Here is a 17,853-nt window from a genome sequence, read left to right as displayed (position 1 = left end):
CTCAATAATTCTAATACACACACACAAAATACTGAGATTTATAAATGTCTAACGTAATTCACTCATTCTGGGGCTCTGTACAGCCACCACATCCCTAGGCTGACCCCAATAATATCCGACCAGAATCTTGCCCCGAATCAATTCAGGGTGAGGTTGATGTTTAATTGGGACATTTCAACTACATCTGCAGTTGGGAGGGGCATCTCCTGCAGAGAGCGGGGAGCTTCTGTTCTTCTGGGTCCTGTTTCACAATGGCAAAGCAAAGCAAACCCGTGCAGTCAGCAAGATTGTACCCTTGGCAGGTGGCTCCTGCACTGCTAAAATCACGTCCTGCCAGACCTGCTTTCCCTCTCCTCACTGCCACCCCACCCCCATGTAATTTCCACCCCAACCTGCCCCAGCTCACTGCAGTTCAGACGACCCCATTCCTCTCTGCCACCGACTGCCACCTTCTCCCACTCTGTGGCTGCAAGTGGCCGACTGAGCTGGACTCATCTCACTTGCCACTGATCCCCAAACCAACTCTTGCATCAGCACCACTGTGGTGATGATGAGCGATGGTGAGAGAACGGCCGGCATGGGGACAGTAGCTAGTTTTTTTCTCTCCACCCCCCCCCCCCCAATGCCTCAGTCTTCTGCCTTGGGACCTTTGTGGTCTTGGCCATCCCCTTTTCAGTCCTTCTGTGGTTTGCTTACTGGGTGTGTTCCCTTCAGATAACATGCCAGCAAAGCAGACCCCTGCAGCTAGCAGGATTGCACCCTCTGCTCACTGGCTCAGATTGACTGTGATGCAAACCCCTTCCTCTGCTGGGAACAAGCACACAGAGTCCAAGTGCAGTTCATTTTTCAGAGGCTGCTTGGCTCTCCCTTTTCCTCCCTGAAACCCGCTCCCTGACAGCCTCAGGTCGCTCCAGGGTTTTGCTTTGAAAGGGAGTATTTGCAATATTCAGAAATAATGCCTTTTTTTCATTTTCTTCCACCAACAGAGGAACTTAATGACAAAATTTTGCAGCCAGAATTGTCAGATTCTGAAAAGATGTCCCTTCATGAAGAAGTACAGAAAATCTACAAAACCTACTGTTTGGATGAAAGCATTGACAAAATTAGATTCGATCCTTTCATTGTGGAAGAGATACAAAGTAGTAAGTGAGACCGGGTAGAAGAAGTGGTCCCTTTGGTAGTTGGCTATGCACCTGCAGTTACTTTCTCCCTTACCTTACCAGTTTCCACAGGATAATAGAAATGTTGGGCCAGATTGTACAGTACCAGTGTAGTCAAAGCACATGCCTTGATCAAACTTGGTGGTCTTGACATTCCCACCCCCACATGTCTCTTCTTGACCACCAAAATAGCTGCTCTTGTCAACCTCCCAATATCAAGAGGGCAGAATTTGATGATTTAGTCCCTCCTGAGAATATCTAATCTTCCTATTACTGTGCATATTTATGCAGCTGATATTTTGCACACCAACATTCTCCGCATTTTCACCTGTAGTTGCTGAAGGTCCCTATGATGAAGTTGTGAAGCTGCAAAGGATGCGATGCCTTTTTGAAGCCTATGAACATGTTTTCTCCCTCTTAGAGAGCGTATTTACACCTAGGTTCTGTCACAGTGGTGAGGTAAGCCCGAAGATGAGAGAAAGCTCATATTTATTTGGTCAGATGTATTTTAAAAGCAGAAATGCAATACAGTGGCTTTGGTACTTGCCCATTTCTTTTTAGTTAAGATGGTTTCCATTATTACAGAGTTTTGGTCTTTGAAATATGTTTAGCTCAAAGGTGCTTGTTATTCTCCATGGGCAGAATTCTAACGTGGAGCGATAATGCTCTATTTTTAAAAATAGACCTCTGAATATAGACCTTCCAGTTGCCTTAACTGTGTAGGTGGGTGAGGAGGAAGAGTGGAGGAAGAGAAAGACTTGACCCAAGCCCTTTACCCTTGCAGAAAATTGCGTGGGGAGAGAGTGAGGGTACAGCCTGTACAAACCCCTTCTCCTGACTTGCAAAACTCTATTGGAAAAGGACTAGCATCAATGCACTTCCTGCAGAGGGCAGCGCTGAGTTGTTAAGCCTTGCCTGCTGAGGCAGGGGCTTTTCTTGATAAGGGGAGAAAAAGTGTTCTTGTCAATGTGAATAACTGGGGAAACGCTCAGTAGAATGCCATGGATATTGTTCCCCATTCATGATCCCCCCCCCCCCCCATTATACTGTCACCTTGAGACAAAATAAGGAATCTGCCATGCCATGAAATGACACTTCTGCTGATTAAGAGCAGGTTACAGAAATCCTTTAGATCAGTAGTTCCCAGCTGGTGGTCCGTGGACCTCAGGGGTCTGCGTAACACATGGAGGGAGTCCATGGCACCATTCACATAACGAAAAACTACCATAGAGATATCATTTTCAAACGCAAGGGGTCCATGGCTTGGTTTATGAAAAACTGTGGGTCTGCAGTACTTAGCTAATTGGGAACCACTGTTTTAGATCCTAGTAGTACAGTTAATTCCAAATTTAATAGTATCAAAATATTTCCTTTTATTTTGAAGTATTTCTGACAAAAGAATAATCTGCTTTATTGTGGAAATAATATTTATGTAATGAAAAAGATGTGCTTAGCCATTTTTAACTTTCTTTTCCTGGCTTAGTTTTTCAGACATCTCTTAAAAGTAGATGAATCTCCAACACGCAATTCTAAATCAAACAAGTAGGTGTATTATACTTGCATGTTTTGAAAGCTTTTTTTTGGGGGGGGGGGGCAATAAGATTGTCAGATGTCTTTGGCTTTTATTAAACTTTGTTTCAATACAGACTCGAGAGAACAGAGCATGTTATGTTAAATAATCATTGAAATGGGTTGTCGTACATTGACCACAATACCTTCCCCGTCTTTGACAAGCTCCAGTGAAGCACTACAGGTCAATGGTAGAGCATCATGGGTTTGCACGCAAAGGGTTCCCTAGTTTGATTCCTGGCACTCCTGGAGAGCTGCTGCCAGGCATCCCTAAACTCGGCCCTCCAGCAGTTTTGGGACTACAACTCCCACCATCCCTAGCTAACAGGACCAGTGGTCAGGGATGATGGGAATTGTAGTCCCAAAACAGCTGGAGGGCGAAGTTTGGGGGTGCCTGCTGTAGACAGTACCCAGCTGGATGGACCCAGTTGTCAGACTTACGTTTCCTATGTTTCTGTGCAACCGGACACCCTTAGCACCAGACCACTTTATGGGGTGGGGAAAGGAACGATGATCCGTGGACACTATTGATTGCCCACTGTTTGAATATGGCCACAAATGGCAAAAAAAAAAAAAAATGAAATTCAAGCTTTTAAAACGAATGCCACGCAGTGCCTATGGATGTGGGCAGGGTATCAATGGCAAGTAAAAATAATAAATGCAAATCAACAATTTAAGTAAAGTCCATCTTCCTGGGTTTAGGTACATGCTAGTATCCTGTCATCTTTGAGCAAGGAGAGGATTTGTGTCCTGAGCATTGCAGGTGTCTGCTTGCTTCGGGAAAGATAAGAATTAATGAATAGATAAGTGCAATTTGATGGTGGCAAGCAGCACATCATTGCAGACGCTCCTACTTGCAGTTTGCATTGGTATTGTTAAAATGCTCGAACCACTTTATTCTTGGAGGGGATCTCTATTTCTGCATGTGCACAGATACTGTCAACCCAGATTTATTGATACACATGGCTGGGATCCAGAGTCACAGGTGTTCATTATGGCAGGCAGAGTTCTGTGACTGTGAATGCACAGGTTTTCCAGTTGTTGTTGTTTTGTGCTGAGAGTAGGGAAGCCCTGTCTGCATACATGGGACTGGATTGCATGCGAAATGACCCTTGCCTATTTAGAAATAATACAGTCCTCTTATGCTTAGTGGTAAGTAACTTTTGCTATTCAGTCTCCTAATTAGCTATGTAGCTCCGCATTTTGTTTGTAGATATTTCTTATCTAAAGAAGAATGGCGTGTGAAAAACAATTGCCTTTCTGGAGTATGCGCATGTTGTGTCTGTTTGTGTAATTCTCAGTATTCTAATATCTCTCATAAAATTCTTTATGATCTCATGTAATTGTTGGGCTTGGTTTCTGAGTTTAAAATAGTGCAAGTAGCTAGTTTTTAAAGTACGTAATGTGTTATTTTATTGAATCAATATTAAGCCCAATTTTCTTTTTAAAAAAGAAAACACAGTTGGCCAAATGGCCAGCTAAGTGTGTGTGTGTGTGTGTGTCTGTGTGTGTGTGTAAATTATATATTATACTCAAGAGCTTACATAAAGATGGAGAGAGCTTGCCTTCTATCCTTCTAGCCATGTTAGGATTTTAAGTGTGGAAAGAGGGCTTGCAGTTGTGACAGCTCTCAAGTCAAGCCAAGGGGAGTGGTAAGACCACACCTTCCAAGCGCCTCCAAAGCCCAGAGTCGTGTCTGGGGAATAACCAGTTCATTGGCAACCACAAATTTTATCTGGTTATAAAACAGTCAAAAACTGAAGACATCTGCTTGGTGCTTACATTCTGCCATTGGATTAGTGTCAGTTGGATTGGAATGCAATGAAATGCAGCTAAAATAAGGGACTAAAGAAAAGAAAAAGGAAAAAAGAGAACTAGTATGGCTTTCATTAGTATGAAAATAATTCAGGAATGTCTTCCTTGCAGCCCTCAGATATTCTTGCTACTTTTAAATAATTGCTGACATTTGTATTCTGGGAAGGATATTCTTTCCTCTTAACTGCCCACTCCAAATCTATGCAAGTGATGCATTTCCTGGCATGCAGATGCAATTACCATGGAAGTGTCACCTGTTTCTGTTGTCCTTTCTGGGTAGCTGTAAAAGGCACAAAAGTCCTGCCCCTGGGTGTGGGTGTGTGAAATGGGCCATCCTACTGCAGCATTGTTTCAGGGCTCAAAGAAGGAGAAATCAGATTTCTGCTGTGATCTCACCAGTTCAGCAGACCACTTTACATCTTCGGTGCGCAGCTTTGCCAAATGCATTGAATTTAAGTTCAGCTCCAAGCAAGCATAACTGTGGTGTCACAAACTTTATGAAACAGCGCCAGTACTTTTTATCATACTGTATATGTAAGCGAATGCAAGATCAAGCTGTTGTGAAGAAAAGCAGATACGTCCAAGTGCATTTGGAAATGACAGCCACTATAGTAGCTACTAACATTTTTAACTGCACTGTTCGAGTAGAATAGAAGTGTAACGGGATTCACCTTTTTCTTGGCTTGTGGAATACAGTACTATTAGTTGCCTAGTTGGAGAGGTAGTCTCTGTTTGGATTGTTTATAGTAAATTGAACTGACATGCCATTGTTGCTTGTTTACACTATCTATTTGTGACTATATCATATTTCACTTGTACACATTTTTTAAAAATAAATAAATACATGGAAACTATTTCCAGGCTCAAGTGATAGTGCAAGTAACTGCACATTTCTGTCTTGTTTTGAAACATCAGCAAAAATGGCATTCGGTTTGGCTTTAAGGCATAGCTTTTCTTGGATATTTTCTGAACTCTAGAAATCTGCCACTAAGCATTCCTAAATCACTAGCCGCCTGTTGTACCCATCCTAGTTTAATGATGCTGTTTTAATAACTGGGTCAAATAGTTGTGCATATTCCTTTTTCTTTAAATGCACTTCTTCACCATTGAGGTTTTATATTTGAACACAGATGCACACTGCAATCAGAATAGTAAGGGTTAACAAGCAGATATCTGAAGACCCTGTTCTGTTCAGCAGTGCTTTTGTTAGCAGGAAACACAGTCCAGTTATTCCATAGCTATTACCAAATACTGCTCTCCCCTCCCCCCATTTTTTTATTTACCATTACTACCTCTTTTTGAATAAGACCCACATTTTGCGTGGGGTTTTTTCCACCCCACTTGGATGCTTGGTGTGCTTCTAGAGTGGGAAATGAAGTTGGCTTTCTTTGGTGTAAGGGCGTCAGTCCAGCGTGCATGCATGAAGCGGCCGTATATGTGAAGCATGGCTTTTTTTGTGTGAGGAATGCAAATTTGTTGGCTAATGTCTGTCTTTTCATTTGAATTTGCTGCCTTCTGGATGCTCTGTTATAAGTTGCTCTAGCTCTGAGCAAGATTATAAGCCATGCATCAAGCCACCTTCTTTAGGGCAAGCTGCTTTCGCCAGCCTGGAGGCTTCGTCTGCGTCTGTTTTCCCTCATTTTCAGTCAGTCCTAACCCTCCCATCTGGCTTTTTTCCATCTCTCCCTGCTGCTTTAAAGTAAGTTAGGGCTGTCTCATATCACACATGCCTGTGCAAATGCTTGATTATTTATGTGCAAGTTTAACAATAGCTTAAGCGTACGTTATTCAGCATCCCCCCCCCATACCACTCACTGTGATTTTTGCAATATGAATAGCCAGTTTCCTTGATTATTGTTACTACATCAGCTTCTGTTTTGTATTTGCCAGAAAGGGTGCTATAGTAAGAAAACAATTAGTTCATTTCCCCCACACTCAGCACTTGGAGCAGGCATGGCCAAACTTGGCCCCCAGCTGTTTTGGGACTACAACTCCCATCATCCCTAGCTAACAGGACCAGTGGTCAGGGATGATGGGAATTGTAGTCCCAAAACAACTGGAGGGCCAAGTTTGGCCATGCCTGACTTGGAAGGATGCATTTCAGAAAGCTATGGGTTTTTGTAATCTGTATTTTGAGCTGTTTCTTTAACATTCCATCACACTTTTCTGGCCAGAAATAGAAGCCTTCTCCCAGACAGTATCGGGTGGTGAAGAGGGAGCTGTGCAGACAGGAATAGGTTGGGTTATCAAGAGGAGGCATCATCAAGGCCAAGGAGCAGGTTTAGCAGCCCATCCTAGTGCTGTCCCCAGATGCTCCTCTTGCTTTCTCCAGTGTAAGAGACTGGTTGCCGAGCTTGGGCAGGAAGCAAAGCTGGCCTGCTGCACCTAACCCTGGATAGCCTGAGCCCTAGAGAAGTATTTTATGGGGCTAGAGGAGGGTGCAATACGTTTACACATTAACAATGTTACTGTGTCTGAATTCACATGCCCACACCCTGTCGAGGCCCTTGCAATATAAAAAGCATTCCTTCCACGTATCCAGCGTTTCACAGCTGATGATGTTTTGCCGCTGTTGCATTCGGATGTCAAGAGAAACCATGGTTTGCTGTGACAGGGACAGGCCTAGCCTACCTTCAGATTCACATCCTCCCACTCTTCCTCCAGTGTAACTTCTTCATCATCATCAATTTATTATTTATACCCCGCCCATCTGGCCGGGTTTCCCCAGCCTCTCTTAGGGAGCTCTCAGCTTCATTTCTGATTAATTGCAGTTTCTCAGATCAGTCAAACCCAATGAAGCGTGATTAAGCTTAACTTAAAATCATGGGTTATCAGTCCGACATCTTTCACCAAACCACAGTTAAGATTAACCATAGTTTAGGATTTGGACAGCATTCTAAACTGTGGTTAGCTGAAACTGGCAGCGAAAGTTTCCTGTAATCCTCATGGCTGCTCTGGAGAAAGTGGGGGAGGGTGAGCATGCGATCCCGGAAGGGAGGAGTATGCTTGTTCTCATCTCGATAAACCATAGTTTATTGCCATTTCTAAATATAGTCATTGTGTGAAATTCACACTGTAAATTAGGGATGAGGAACCTGTGGCCCTCCAGATGTTGCTGGACTCTTTAACTCCCATCAGTCCAGCCAGCATGGACCAGTGGTCAGGGATGATAGGAGAGGTAGTCGGGGGGGGGGGCAGGCTTTGGTATTATGGTGCCCTGAACTAGGCCAGAATTTGGCGCCTCCTCCCCAGCCCTCATGCTGTGCTGGGCTTTTGGAAGAAGGTGCGAGGACTCCTGCAGGGTCCTAGAGCCCCCCACCCCACCCCACCCCAAAGCAGGGCAAGTGCTAACTAGGCTTTAGAAAGGAGGAAAGAGGACCCTGTCAGAGCCCTCATACTTGCTTCCCATAACTGAACAAGTGCTTACTGGGCTCCCTTTCAGCTTGGTGCCCATTGCGGGGGAACCAGTTGTGATGCCCTAAAACTGCCTCTGGTGTAGTTATTTTGAGGGCCAAAGGTTTCCCACCCCTGTTGTAAATGCTAAAGTGAAATAGATCATAGGCCCCAATCCAGAGGGCTTTGAATAGAGGACAGGGTATGCATGTGCCAGGAATGTGTCTCTCTTTTTACTCTACCAAGTGACCAGAAATATCAGAACTGGCAACATGGAACATCTGTTTGTATGGGTCTGTTACTAGCAGAAGCTTTTCCCTTTCGTCTCCCTTGCTGGATTGGGGCAAAGAAATGTCCCCATGAATTGTTCATGCAGTAGAGTCGCTTCAATGTTCCCTTTGCGGTATTTCAGTTTTCTCTCCTTGGAATAGCTACGCAGTATGCATTTCCCTTTTTATTTCATGTAGGAGCATGCAGAGAAAAGGAGAATCGTCTGGAATCAGAAGTATTAGTAGCAAAATTAAAGGCGTGTTCAAGAGTACCACAATGGAAGGCGCAGTTCTGCCCAACTATGGCCTGGCTGAAGGAGAGGATGACTTTGTGAGTTGGTTCTTCTTTGTCCTGGCAGCTTTGTCTACACACTCATCCTCTGTCCTGTTCACCACATGCTGCCACCAATCTGTTTTATATTTGCTCCCCGTCCTGACTTCAGTTCATTCTGTCTTGCTTTGTTTATGGTTACCAATTAGCAACACAAGTGCGTGAACACGATCACATGAGTTTCATCCTTGAAGAAGTTGATTGGCTCTCTTGAGAGCTTGTGCCACTTTCTATATATTGTGTTCAAGGCAGATTCTTTCAGACATAGCTAAATAAGGAACTGTTGTGGCAGTGCTGCAACACCCATCGTCCCTCATTTTTCGCCACACTGTTTGGAGCTGATAGTAAATGGAGCCACAGGTTCCCCACCCCTTCTTGAAATTTAAGATACGGTCTTGGTTTTTATCAGTGCTTTTTTTCTGGGAGTACGCAGGGGTACGCATACCCCTAAACATTTCCTGAATCTTTGTACTTTTGTCCATTTACTGTATTTATTTCCCCCGATTTGAACTATAAAATGGTGATTTTCTTGAGTCAAAATGAGAAAAAAGCACTGGGTTTTTGTTGTTTCTTTCATACAGTACAATTTAATACTTTGTTTTGTCAGTTTTGAATTGTAAGCTTTCCTGAGCTCTGTGATTATAGTCAAAAGGCAAGATACATTTGTTCACATAAGGAAACACATTTTAAGTTACCTTGAATAAAATAGGCTCAAAATGGTCTCTTGATGCATGAATCTTCCACTGTAGATTGAAGAAGGCATCGTGGTAATGGAAGATGATTCTCCCGTGGAGGCACTTAGCATGCCTAATACCCCTCGCAATCTTGCAGCTTGGAAAATTACCATCCCGTATGTGGACTTCTTTGAAGACCCCCCTCTTCAAAGGAAAGAGAGAATCCCCGTATTTTGCATTGATGTGGAAAGGAATGACAGAATGGCAGGTACTGGTACCTTTACAAGTGTATGCCTATTTACCCTACCTGCCTTAATACTCTTGATTTGCCAGCTCTGGTGCACACTCATTTTATCTTAGTTGTTTTCAAGATCCTGTGAAGTCTTGAAAAATATTAAGAACCAGCAAATCCAAATGCATTGTCTAAAACCCTGATAAACTCTTATTGAACATTGCACCTGTTAGGATGACTGGGGTATTTCCTTTTGTATTTATAGTTTGACTGCAGCAAGATATTATTGCTGCTGTTGCTGTTGCTGTTGCTGCTGCTGCTGCTGCTGCTAATAATAATAATAATAATAATAATAATAATAATAATACCACCTTCTGAGGACTTTCCCCATATTGTACATTTGCCTGTAGAACTTTTTTTTTTTTTAACCCTTCTGAACAAGAGGGAAAAGTAAAAAAAAAATATCTGTATGTATTTTCAGTTGGTCACAAACCTGAACACTGGTCGGTCTACAGAAAATACCTTGAATTTTATGTTCTTGAGTCAAAGCTAACAGAATTCCATGGTATGTTCATTTCCTACTCTCCTGTGGAGATTAAAATAGCATTTTACTTTGATAAAATTTACACTATCATTTTAGTGCAAGTGAAAATAAATCTTCACTTTAACTATATTGTATATATTGTGCTATGATCAGGTACATTCCCTGATGCACAGCTTCCTTCAAAGAGGATCATCGGACCAAAGAACTATGAATTCTTGATGTCAAAGAGAGAGGAGTTTCAGGAATATCTGCAGGTATGAAGAAGCTTCACTTATTTCTGTGGATAGCTTGGGTTGCTCCTCATCAATTTCCCATTCTCTCAGTGTGTACATTTGCCATCTGATATTCACACGACACATTTTGAATGACCATGATCTCAAATGGCATTTTAATTCAAATTGTATCTCATGATTTTTACTTTGCAACATTTAACAGTTAATTTCCATTCCTAGAGAGAAGCTGATTTGAGTGTAATTGCTTGTTTTTCTTTTTGTCTCCCTCAAAGAAACTTTCACAACATCCAGAACTAAGCAACAGCCAGCTTTTGGCTGACTTCTTATCCCCTAATGGTGGAGAGACTCAGTTTCTTGATAAAATGTTGCCTGATGTCAATCTAGGTATGTAAACAACAACAACAACCCTATAGCTGAGGGCAAAATTGCAAATGTTGGATTCTAACACACCCACAACTGCTTTCTGCCACCCGTCTAAACCAGCTATGATTCATATGATTGGAGAGTAGAAAATTAGAAGTTCCCATGTGCGTATAGAAATCTTTCTCTTGGGTAGCTAATACGAAATAGTATACAATTGTACCTTGGATCCTGAACATCTTGGTACTCGGATGTTTTGTCTCCTGAACGCCGCAAACCTGGAAGTGAGTGTTCCGGTTTGCAAACATTCTTTGGAACCCGAACGTCCAACAGGGCTTCTGGTTGGCTGCAGGAATCTCCAATCAGAAGCCGTGCTTTGGATTCCGAATGTTTTGGAAGTCAAATAGACTTCCGGAACAGATTCTGTTTGACTTCCAAGGTACAACTGTGGTTTAAAACTCAGTTACGTTATCTTAATGATCCAGGGGTGGTCCCATTGGCAGAAGGAAAGAGGTGATTTTTTTAGCCAGCTCTCCTGGAAAAGCAAGATCCGGAGCAGCATGGGAGGCGATGTGGAGGCTGAAAGAGGAAGGAGGCATTGGAACGAATTGCCAATTTTAACAGCGTGAGCCTCTGCTCTGTCAGAGTCCCTTCCATAGACTGAGGGAGCCCTTCATTCTTGGAAAAGCAAGTCTGGATCCAAACATTCGTCATCATGTAGATAATAACGTGTGTGTTCTCTTATCTCACCTTCAAAGGCATGACTTACGGGAAGGGTGTTACAAACAAGTAGGCAATTAGATAATTAGGCCATCTGTCACAGATGCTTTAGCTGAGATTCTTACATTGCAGGGGGTTGGACTAGATGACCCTTGTGTCCCTTCCAACTCTAAGATTCTATGATTCTTTGGAAATTCTGAGCAGAATATGACATTAATTGAAGTATGAAAAACCAGAATACTAACGCAGTGAGACTAACTTAATAATAATAATAATAATAATAATAATAATAATAATATATTATTTATACCCCCACTTTCTGGCTGGGCTTCCCCAGCCACTCTGGGCAGCTTCCAACAAAATATTAAAATACATTGGTACCTCGGGTTAAGAACTTAATTCGTTCCGGAGGTCCGTTCTTAACCTGAAACTGTTCTTAACCTGAAGCACCACTTTAGCTAATGGGGCCTCCTGCTGTCGCCGCGCCGCTGGAGCACGATTTCTGTTCTCATCCTGAAGCAAAGTTCTTAACCCGAGGTAATATTTCTGGGTTAGCAGAGTCTGTAACCTGAAGTGTATGTAACCTGAAGCATATGTAACCCGAGGTACCACTGTACAGTAATGCATCAAACATTAAAAGCTTCCCTAAACAGGGGATGTCTTCTAAAAGTCTGGTAGTTGTTGTTCTCTTTGACATCTGGTGGGAGGGCGTTCCACAGGGCAGGCTCCACTACTGAGAAGGCCCTCTGCCTGGTTCCCTGTAACTTGGCTTCTCGCAGTGAGGAAACCACCAGAAGGCACTCGGTGCTGGACCTCAGTGTCTGGGCAGAACGATGGGGTGGAGATGCTCCTTCAGACTAAGTATATATTTTATCTGTTTCATTCCATGCATGAAATACTTAAGTATACACAACAGCAACGATGGCTTTGAATGATAGGAGGTGCAATCAAGATTAAAAAGAGAATTGAGCTTTTAAAAAGATCAGGTGACAAACTTTACAGATTGCATCCAGCCAGCTGAATTCTACTTTGAGTAGACATTGAAATTAATATACTCATTAGTTGCAGGGTATCTACTTTACGTATGATGTAGCTGGATATAACCCAATTCTATAAAATAAGTGGAGGAACATAGTTAATGCTATGTTATTGCTAATGCGAATCGTTGCTTATTTTTACCTACTGTTTTTCATTTGCAGGTAAAATTATAAAATCTGTCCCAGGGAAGCTAATGAAAGAGGTGGGTATAACTTAATTAATTGTGTTTGTAATTACTATGTCCCCTCCCGCCCAAAAACTAGTAGTAGATTTGTCCCAGAGAGCTTTTCTTTTGAAAATGTTCCATTACAGCTATTGTTTGGTTAATTTCAGAAAGGCCAGCACTTGGAGCCATTCATTATAAATTTTATTAACTCCTGTGAATCTCCCAAGCCTAAGCCAAGTAAACCCGAGCTTACTATTCTCAGTCCTACTTCTGAAAACAACAAAAAGGTATGTGGTATGTCTGCTGGGGTGAGAAATAAAATCAGATGTTGTAAACACAACCTTTTATCAATACCTATTTATACCATAACTTTTGTCTGATTGAATAAGCTGTAAAGTCTGTAGACTGGGAGCCAAAGAGCTATACTTAGGCACACTCCAAATCTAGTAAGAGTTTGATTTCCCCCTTAAACAGCAGATCCCCCTCATTCCATCTCACAAACTGCCTTTGAAACTTTCCCTCCTTTTCAAAAGACATGCCCTCGCAAATAGCAGGGCAGTTGCTGCTGTTTGAGAGGGAGAAGTCTGTAAACCATTTCCATGTACAGGAACAGGCTACATGGTTCATTCAATCCTGTCTTTTCCTCCCTCCCTCTCCATTCAGATTCCTTCAAAGTCAGAATGTCACAGGTGCGAAGACTTCATTTTGGCATAGCTGAAGTGCAAGACTAGGGTTAATGGTTGACATGGCTAAAAACTGAGTAAAGCTGATGTTTCAAACTCTCAGATAATTTCATTCAAAATAATAGAACATCCTTTTTATGGTAATATTGGATAGCATTTCAGAACTTCTGACCGCTTCAGCTATTTTGTTGTCGCCAGAGAAAAGTGATGCGGCTTCCATTAAACCTGCAAATTACTGAAGAACGGGGTGTTTTTTGTGTGATGTTGCTGTTTGAAAACTTGATACTCTCCTGTTTCAGCTTTTTAATGACCTGTATAAGAACAACGCAAACCGCTCAGAGAACTTAGAGAGAAGACAAATTCAGAACTACTTTATGGAAATGATGACCGTTGAAGGAGTCTATGACTACTTAATGTACATTGGTGAGAAATCATGTCTTGGTTTTTCTTTTTCAGCAGAGGGCCTGTTAATACAAGAGGCCTATCTACAACATATTATGTGTGTTGGGAGTTTGTGCCAGGATCAGATAAATCTCATTTCAAAGATATGGGTGTGGAAAGTTTTGTTATTGGCACAATTCCCATGCTGACTCGATGTTGTTTTTTCTCTCTCCTTTTGCAATGTGGGACTTTGATCACAACTATGCTGATGGAATTACAGCAGAAACAAAGAGAGAACACTTTTTGCCTCCCACAGAATTTTTGTTTCCAAAAATCACCACAATGTATATAAAGCCCTGGTATCTCTGAAATTTGGGGAGAAATAAGATTGATGAGTATATTCAGTAACAGTGGACAGTTTTTCCAGCCCTGCTGAGTAGGAGGCAGTGGCTGGAAGAAGAATGGGATTTAACTTACCATGTGTAGATGTTTCATCACAAATAGGAACCACTCACTAAAGATGGAACTCAGAGACCAGGCATAGCACCAGAATCCCCCTTCCCACAAAAAGAGTATTTGTCAGCAGCCAGGAAAGCTCCAGCAACTGCAGGTTTTTGTGCTCCCATGTTGTCTTCTGCACTCTCCCTTTACTTTCCTTATTAAATCAAAAGGGAGGTAAATGACTAGTATTTTGAAAAAGTGCTGTGCACACCAGTCGTCATAGGAGGTGTGGCATAACACAATATGGCTGCCGGGGGGGCGGGGCATGGCATAACACAAATTACAGCAGAGTCGTTGCTGCTCCACTGGACAACCTGAGGCTTACCATGGTTATCTGGGTTGTGAAGATCACACAATATTAATTTCACACACACTATTGCTGTGAACATTTCTCATGATAAATAATAAGGTTTTGCCTTGTATTACAGGTTCTAAAATTTTTAGAAACCTGACTGGAAAAAATAAAAGCTTGGAATCTGAGGGTTGTGGTTCATCCTGGGAGCTCCAAAAAGGCTTTCGTGGGCACTCTGGTCCACAGCATGCCTGCAGTAGGTGAAGGCAGTAGCCTTGCCCCCCTGTTAGTCTCCACTTCTGGATCTCAGAGTGTTCTGACTCGTAGTGTGGAAGTTAATGCTTAGCTACCATGGTTAACAGCAATACGTGTGTCTTGTTGGCATTTTACAAATATCTGCAAGATGAGCTTTTTAAATGTAGTTTGTTTGCAGTATATACGTAACCATTTCCCTCCAACCATGGTTTAGAACATGGAGGCTTAATCAGAGCCTCGGTAGCTGCTTTGAAACGTAAATGTGTTCCAAAAATAAAAAAGCATGCCCATACACTAAATATATGTAATGATAATGACTTTGCAGGTAGGGTTGTTTTCCATATTCCTGATTGGCTTCACCATATCTTGATGGGAGGGCGAATTCTCTTCAAGCGCACCTTAGAGGAGTACACAGACTACTACCTGCAGCACAAGCTAGAGCAACTCTTTCAGGAGCATCGCCTGGTGTCGCTTATAACACTTCTGAGAGGTTAGTGGAAAGTTGTGCACACAAATGAGAGCTATTCCCTTGATAAAAAGACTTGCTCTGTTTTGTACTTGCAACTTATTTTGGTACTTGCACAGTTGCCTTTTTTGTTGTTGTGTGTCTTTGCATAAAGTAAAAACTAGTGCATACTTCAGCAAGAGCTGTTAACTAAAGGGCTTTTTTTAAAAAAAAAAATATGTTTTTTTATTAAATTTCCATTTACCAAATCAAACATATCATACCAATTAATCCAAATTATAACAATACAAATCATAAAATCCAAATATTTTCCAAATTTTTGTGGGGGGTACCCATGCTTCAAGATCGGTAGGGCTTTTTTTTAAGGTTAGTATCTTTTGCATTTAACTAACTGAAGTTCACTAAGTAAGATAATTAAAGCAACAATCAACCTGTGCTGATAGCACCACAGCAAAAAATTGGTTTCTTTTGTTTCAGATGCTGTATTTTGTGAGAATTCTGAACCTCGATCTCCTCAGGATAAGCACAAGAGGGCAAAACAGACTTTTGAAGAAATGATGAAATACATTCCAGGTTCAGTATTTTTGCAGCATGATCTGTCAAGAGAGAGGCATGCTAAATGACCAAAAGTTGATCAGGCTGAATGGCACATATTAATACAAATAAATATCCAGGGGTGCACATTTTTAAAGGCATTCTAGCTTGAAAGACTTGGGAGATGGTTTGAGATGCATTACATTTCTAAAACCTATGCGGACCGTAGAAATTCTCATGTGACAAATTTGGTGTGGGTTGTGTGTGGGTTGTTTTTTTTTTTACTGTTTTATACTTTCTCTCTTCGTATAAACTCTTTAGCAATATTGGCAGTGGCATAAGCATTGTTGGATTCTTGCAATTTATTGGCTGGAGCATCCTCTGGAAGCCTCCTGCATTTCAGATACAGCGTCATGTCTTTGATAATTCGTAGTTTAATGCTTTGAAAAGAGCATTGTAGGGGGATGGGATTCCCAGAATGCAAAGGGCATATTTGCTGAAGGTGTGCTTGCTGCTTTCCAGTAAAAGATGTCCCTATGCAGTCTCATTAGACAATCAGGAGGATTCCTTCAGATCTGCTGCTAAGTGTATCTTTTCCTGTGGTGCTTTCCCCAGCCCCAAAGTGCTCCTTTCTTGCTTGAGGCCCCTCTGTCTGGGCCTTTCTTGTGCTCCAGGTGTGATGCAACCATCTTCCCACTTTATGCAGAATGCTAAGAGAACATCCATTCTTCATACTATGCTGAGAAGGTGTGTGCCACATTCATTGGGACACTTTCCCAGTAGCATGGGTGCCCACAACTCCACAGTGTCCCGGACACACAGAAACATATTTGCTGCTAGCTGCTTGCCTTTTTATCTACTGTTTGCCCCCGCCTTGTAGTTTGAATCTAATTCTACCCCTTGCCAAGGGTGCAAGGGACCCTAGATATGCCTCTGAATGCAAAGGATTTTCTCTCTTAACTGTGCATGATATAAAGGACTTGTATTTGAACAAATTGTGATGACTACAACAAGCTGACTTGTAAAGGACATAACTCTTCTGTTCTATGGAATGCTCCACGTAAATGTAGTCAGACTTCTCTGACTTGACCTAAGTCATACTGCATTGTGCATCCAGCAGAGGATTATCAATGCAGTTAACATAACTTAAGACTGGATAGGCACAGCCGGTTAATCATTACATTGGAGCAGAACATGATAATGCCTCTGTGCCCTCAAATGGGACACTTGTTGGTTCATGAACTTTGAGGCATGAAGTCACTCCCTTGTCAAACAATAGATGCAGTAGGAAATGTGCTGCTTGCCCCAACACAAACAATATGTTGGGGTGCTGATCTTGCCCAAATGTTTCAGGGAAACTGGGTGTCACCAGCTGATCTCTTTTGTAGAATAATTATTGTTGATAGCTTAAAGCTCTGGGGATGATCTGGGCATTGAGTTTCTACTCCTCCTCGTTTGAGTTGCCATAACTGGTTTCGTTTTGGCATTTTGTCCAGATTTGATAGGCAAGTGCATTGGAGAGGAGGCCAAATACGAAGGCATCAGACTTCTGTTTGATGGACTGCAGCAGCCAGTGCTCAACAAACAGGTAGGTGCTCTTACTCACAGCCATTCTTTATCATGTTTTGAAATGACCTCCTTTTCTCTTCTGCTGGAGAGAAACCAGGGCCAAGGGCTGGTCTAGTCCAATTTCCTGTTCTTACAGTGGTCAACTACAGAAAGCTTGCAAGCCAAACATGAGCCCAGAAGCATTCTCCCCATTTGTGTTCCCCAGCAATTGCTATTCAGAGGTATCCTGCCTTGGGCAGTGGAACATAGCCATCATCGCTAATGATAGCCTTCTCCATTATTTTCTCTAATCCAAGTTGGGGGCCACTGTTACCTGCTGTGAGAGCAACCTCCAGTGTTTTTACTTGGTGCTGCATGAAGAAGCCCTTTCTTTTGTCTGTCCTGAATCGTCTGACATTCAGCTTCATTGGATTCCTCCATGTCCTAGTATTACAGTGGAGTGAAAAAGGCTTTTCTATATTCACACCATGCACAAGTTAAACACCTCTATCATATTTCCCCCCCCCCTTACCTTTTTTTCTAAACTGTCCTGCTGCTGCACGGCTTTAGATCCATTTCAGTCCAGTTTCTGGACCGAGACGGCTCTGGTCACCCTAACAGATGATCTTCATAGACAACTGGATCGAGGCGGGTCAGGACTGCTGATTCTTTTAGATTTGTCAGCAGCT

At 42.2% G+C, this 17,853-nt stretch overlaps 1 protein-coding gene across 1 annotated transcript in view; it reads left to right on the top strand.

Annotated features, from left to right (window-relative positions):
* Window positions 1-17,853, top strand: part of SNX14 (sorting nexin 14) — a 35,688-nt gene that overhangs the window by 14,613 nt on the left and 3,222 nt on the right. The window contains exons 13-26 of the mRNA XM_080999854.1: window positions 987-1,142; window positions 1,495-1,619; window positions 2,644-2,702; window positions 8,405-8,537; window positions 9,287-9,479; window positions 9,925-10,008; window positions 10,141-10,241; window positions 10,493-10,604; window positions 12,500-12,540; window positions 12,672-12,791; window positions 13,487-13,610; window positions 14,942-15,106; window positions 15,560-15,655; window positions 17,113-17,204. Coding sequence (XP_080855980.1) covers window positions 987-1,142; window positions 1,495-1,619; window positions 2,644-2,702; window positions 8,405-8,537; window positions 9,287-9,479; window positions 9,925-10,008; window positions 10,141-10,241; window positions 10,493-10,604; window positions 12,500-12,540; window positions 12,672-12,791; window positions 13,487-13,610; window positions 14,942-15,106; window positions 15,560-15,655; window positions 17,113-17,204 — 1,601 coding nt within the window. The remainder of the gene's footprint in view (window positions 1-986; window positions 1,143-1,494; window positions 1,620-2,643; window positions 2,703-8,404; window positions 8,538-9,286; window positions 9,480-9,924; window positions 10,009-10,140; window positions 10,242-10,492; window positions 10,605-12,499; window positions 12,541-12,671; window positions 12,792-13,486; window positions 13,611-14,941; window positions 15,107-15,559; window positions 15,656-17,112; window positions 17,205-17,853) is intronic.

Source organism: Podarcis pityusensis (assembly GCF_964106645.2).
Source record: "Podarcis pityusensis genome assembly, chromosome: 3".
Classification (NCBI taxonomy): domain Eukaryota; kingdom Metazoa; phylum Chordata; class Lepidosauria; order Squamata; family Lacertidae; genus Podarcis; species Podarcis pityusensis.
The sequence above is the reverse complement of the archived record's forward strand: the minus strand, read 5'-3'. Positions and strand labels throughout refer to the sequence as shown.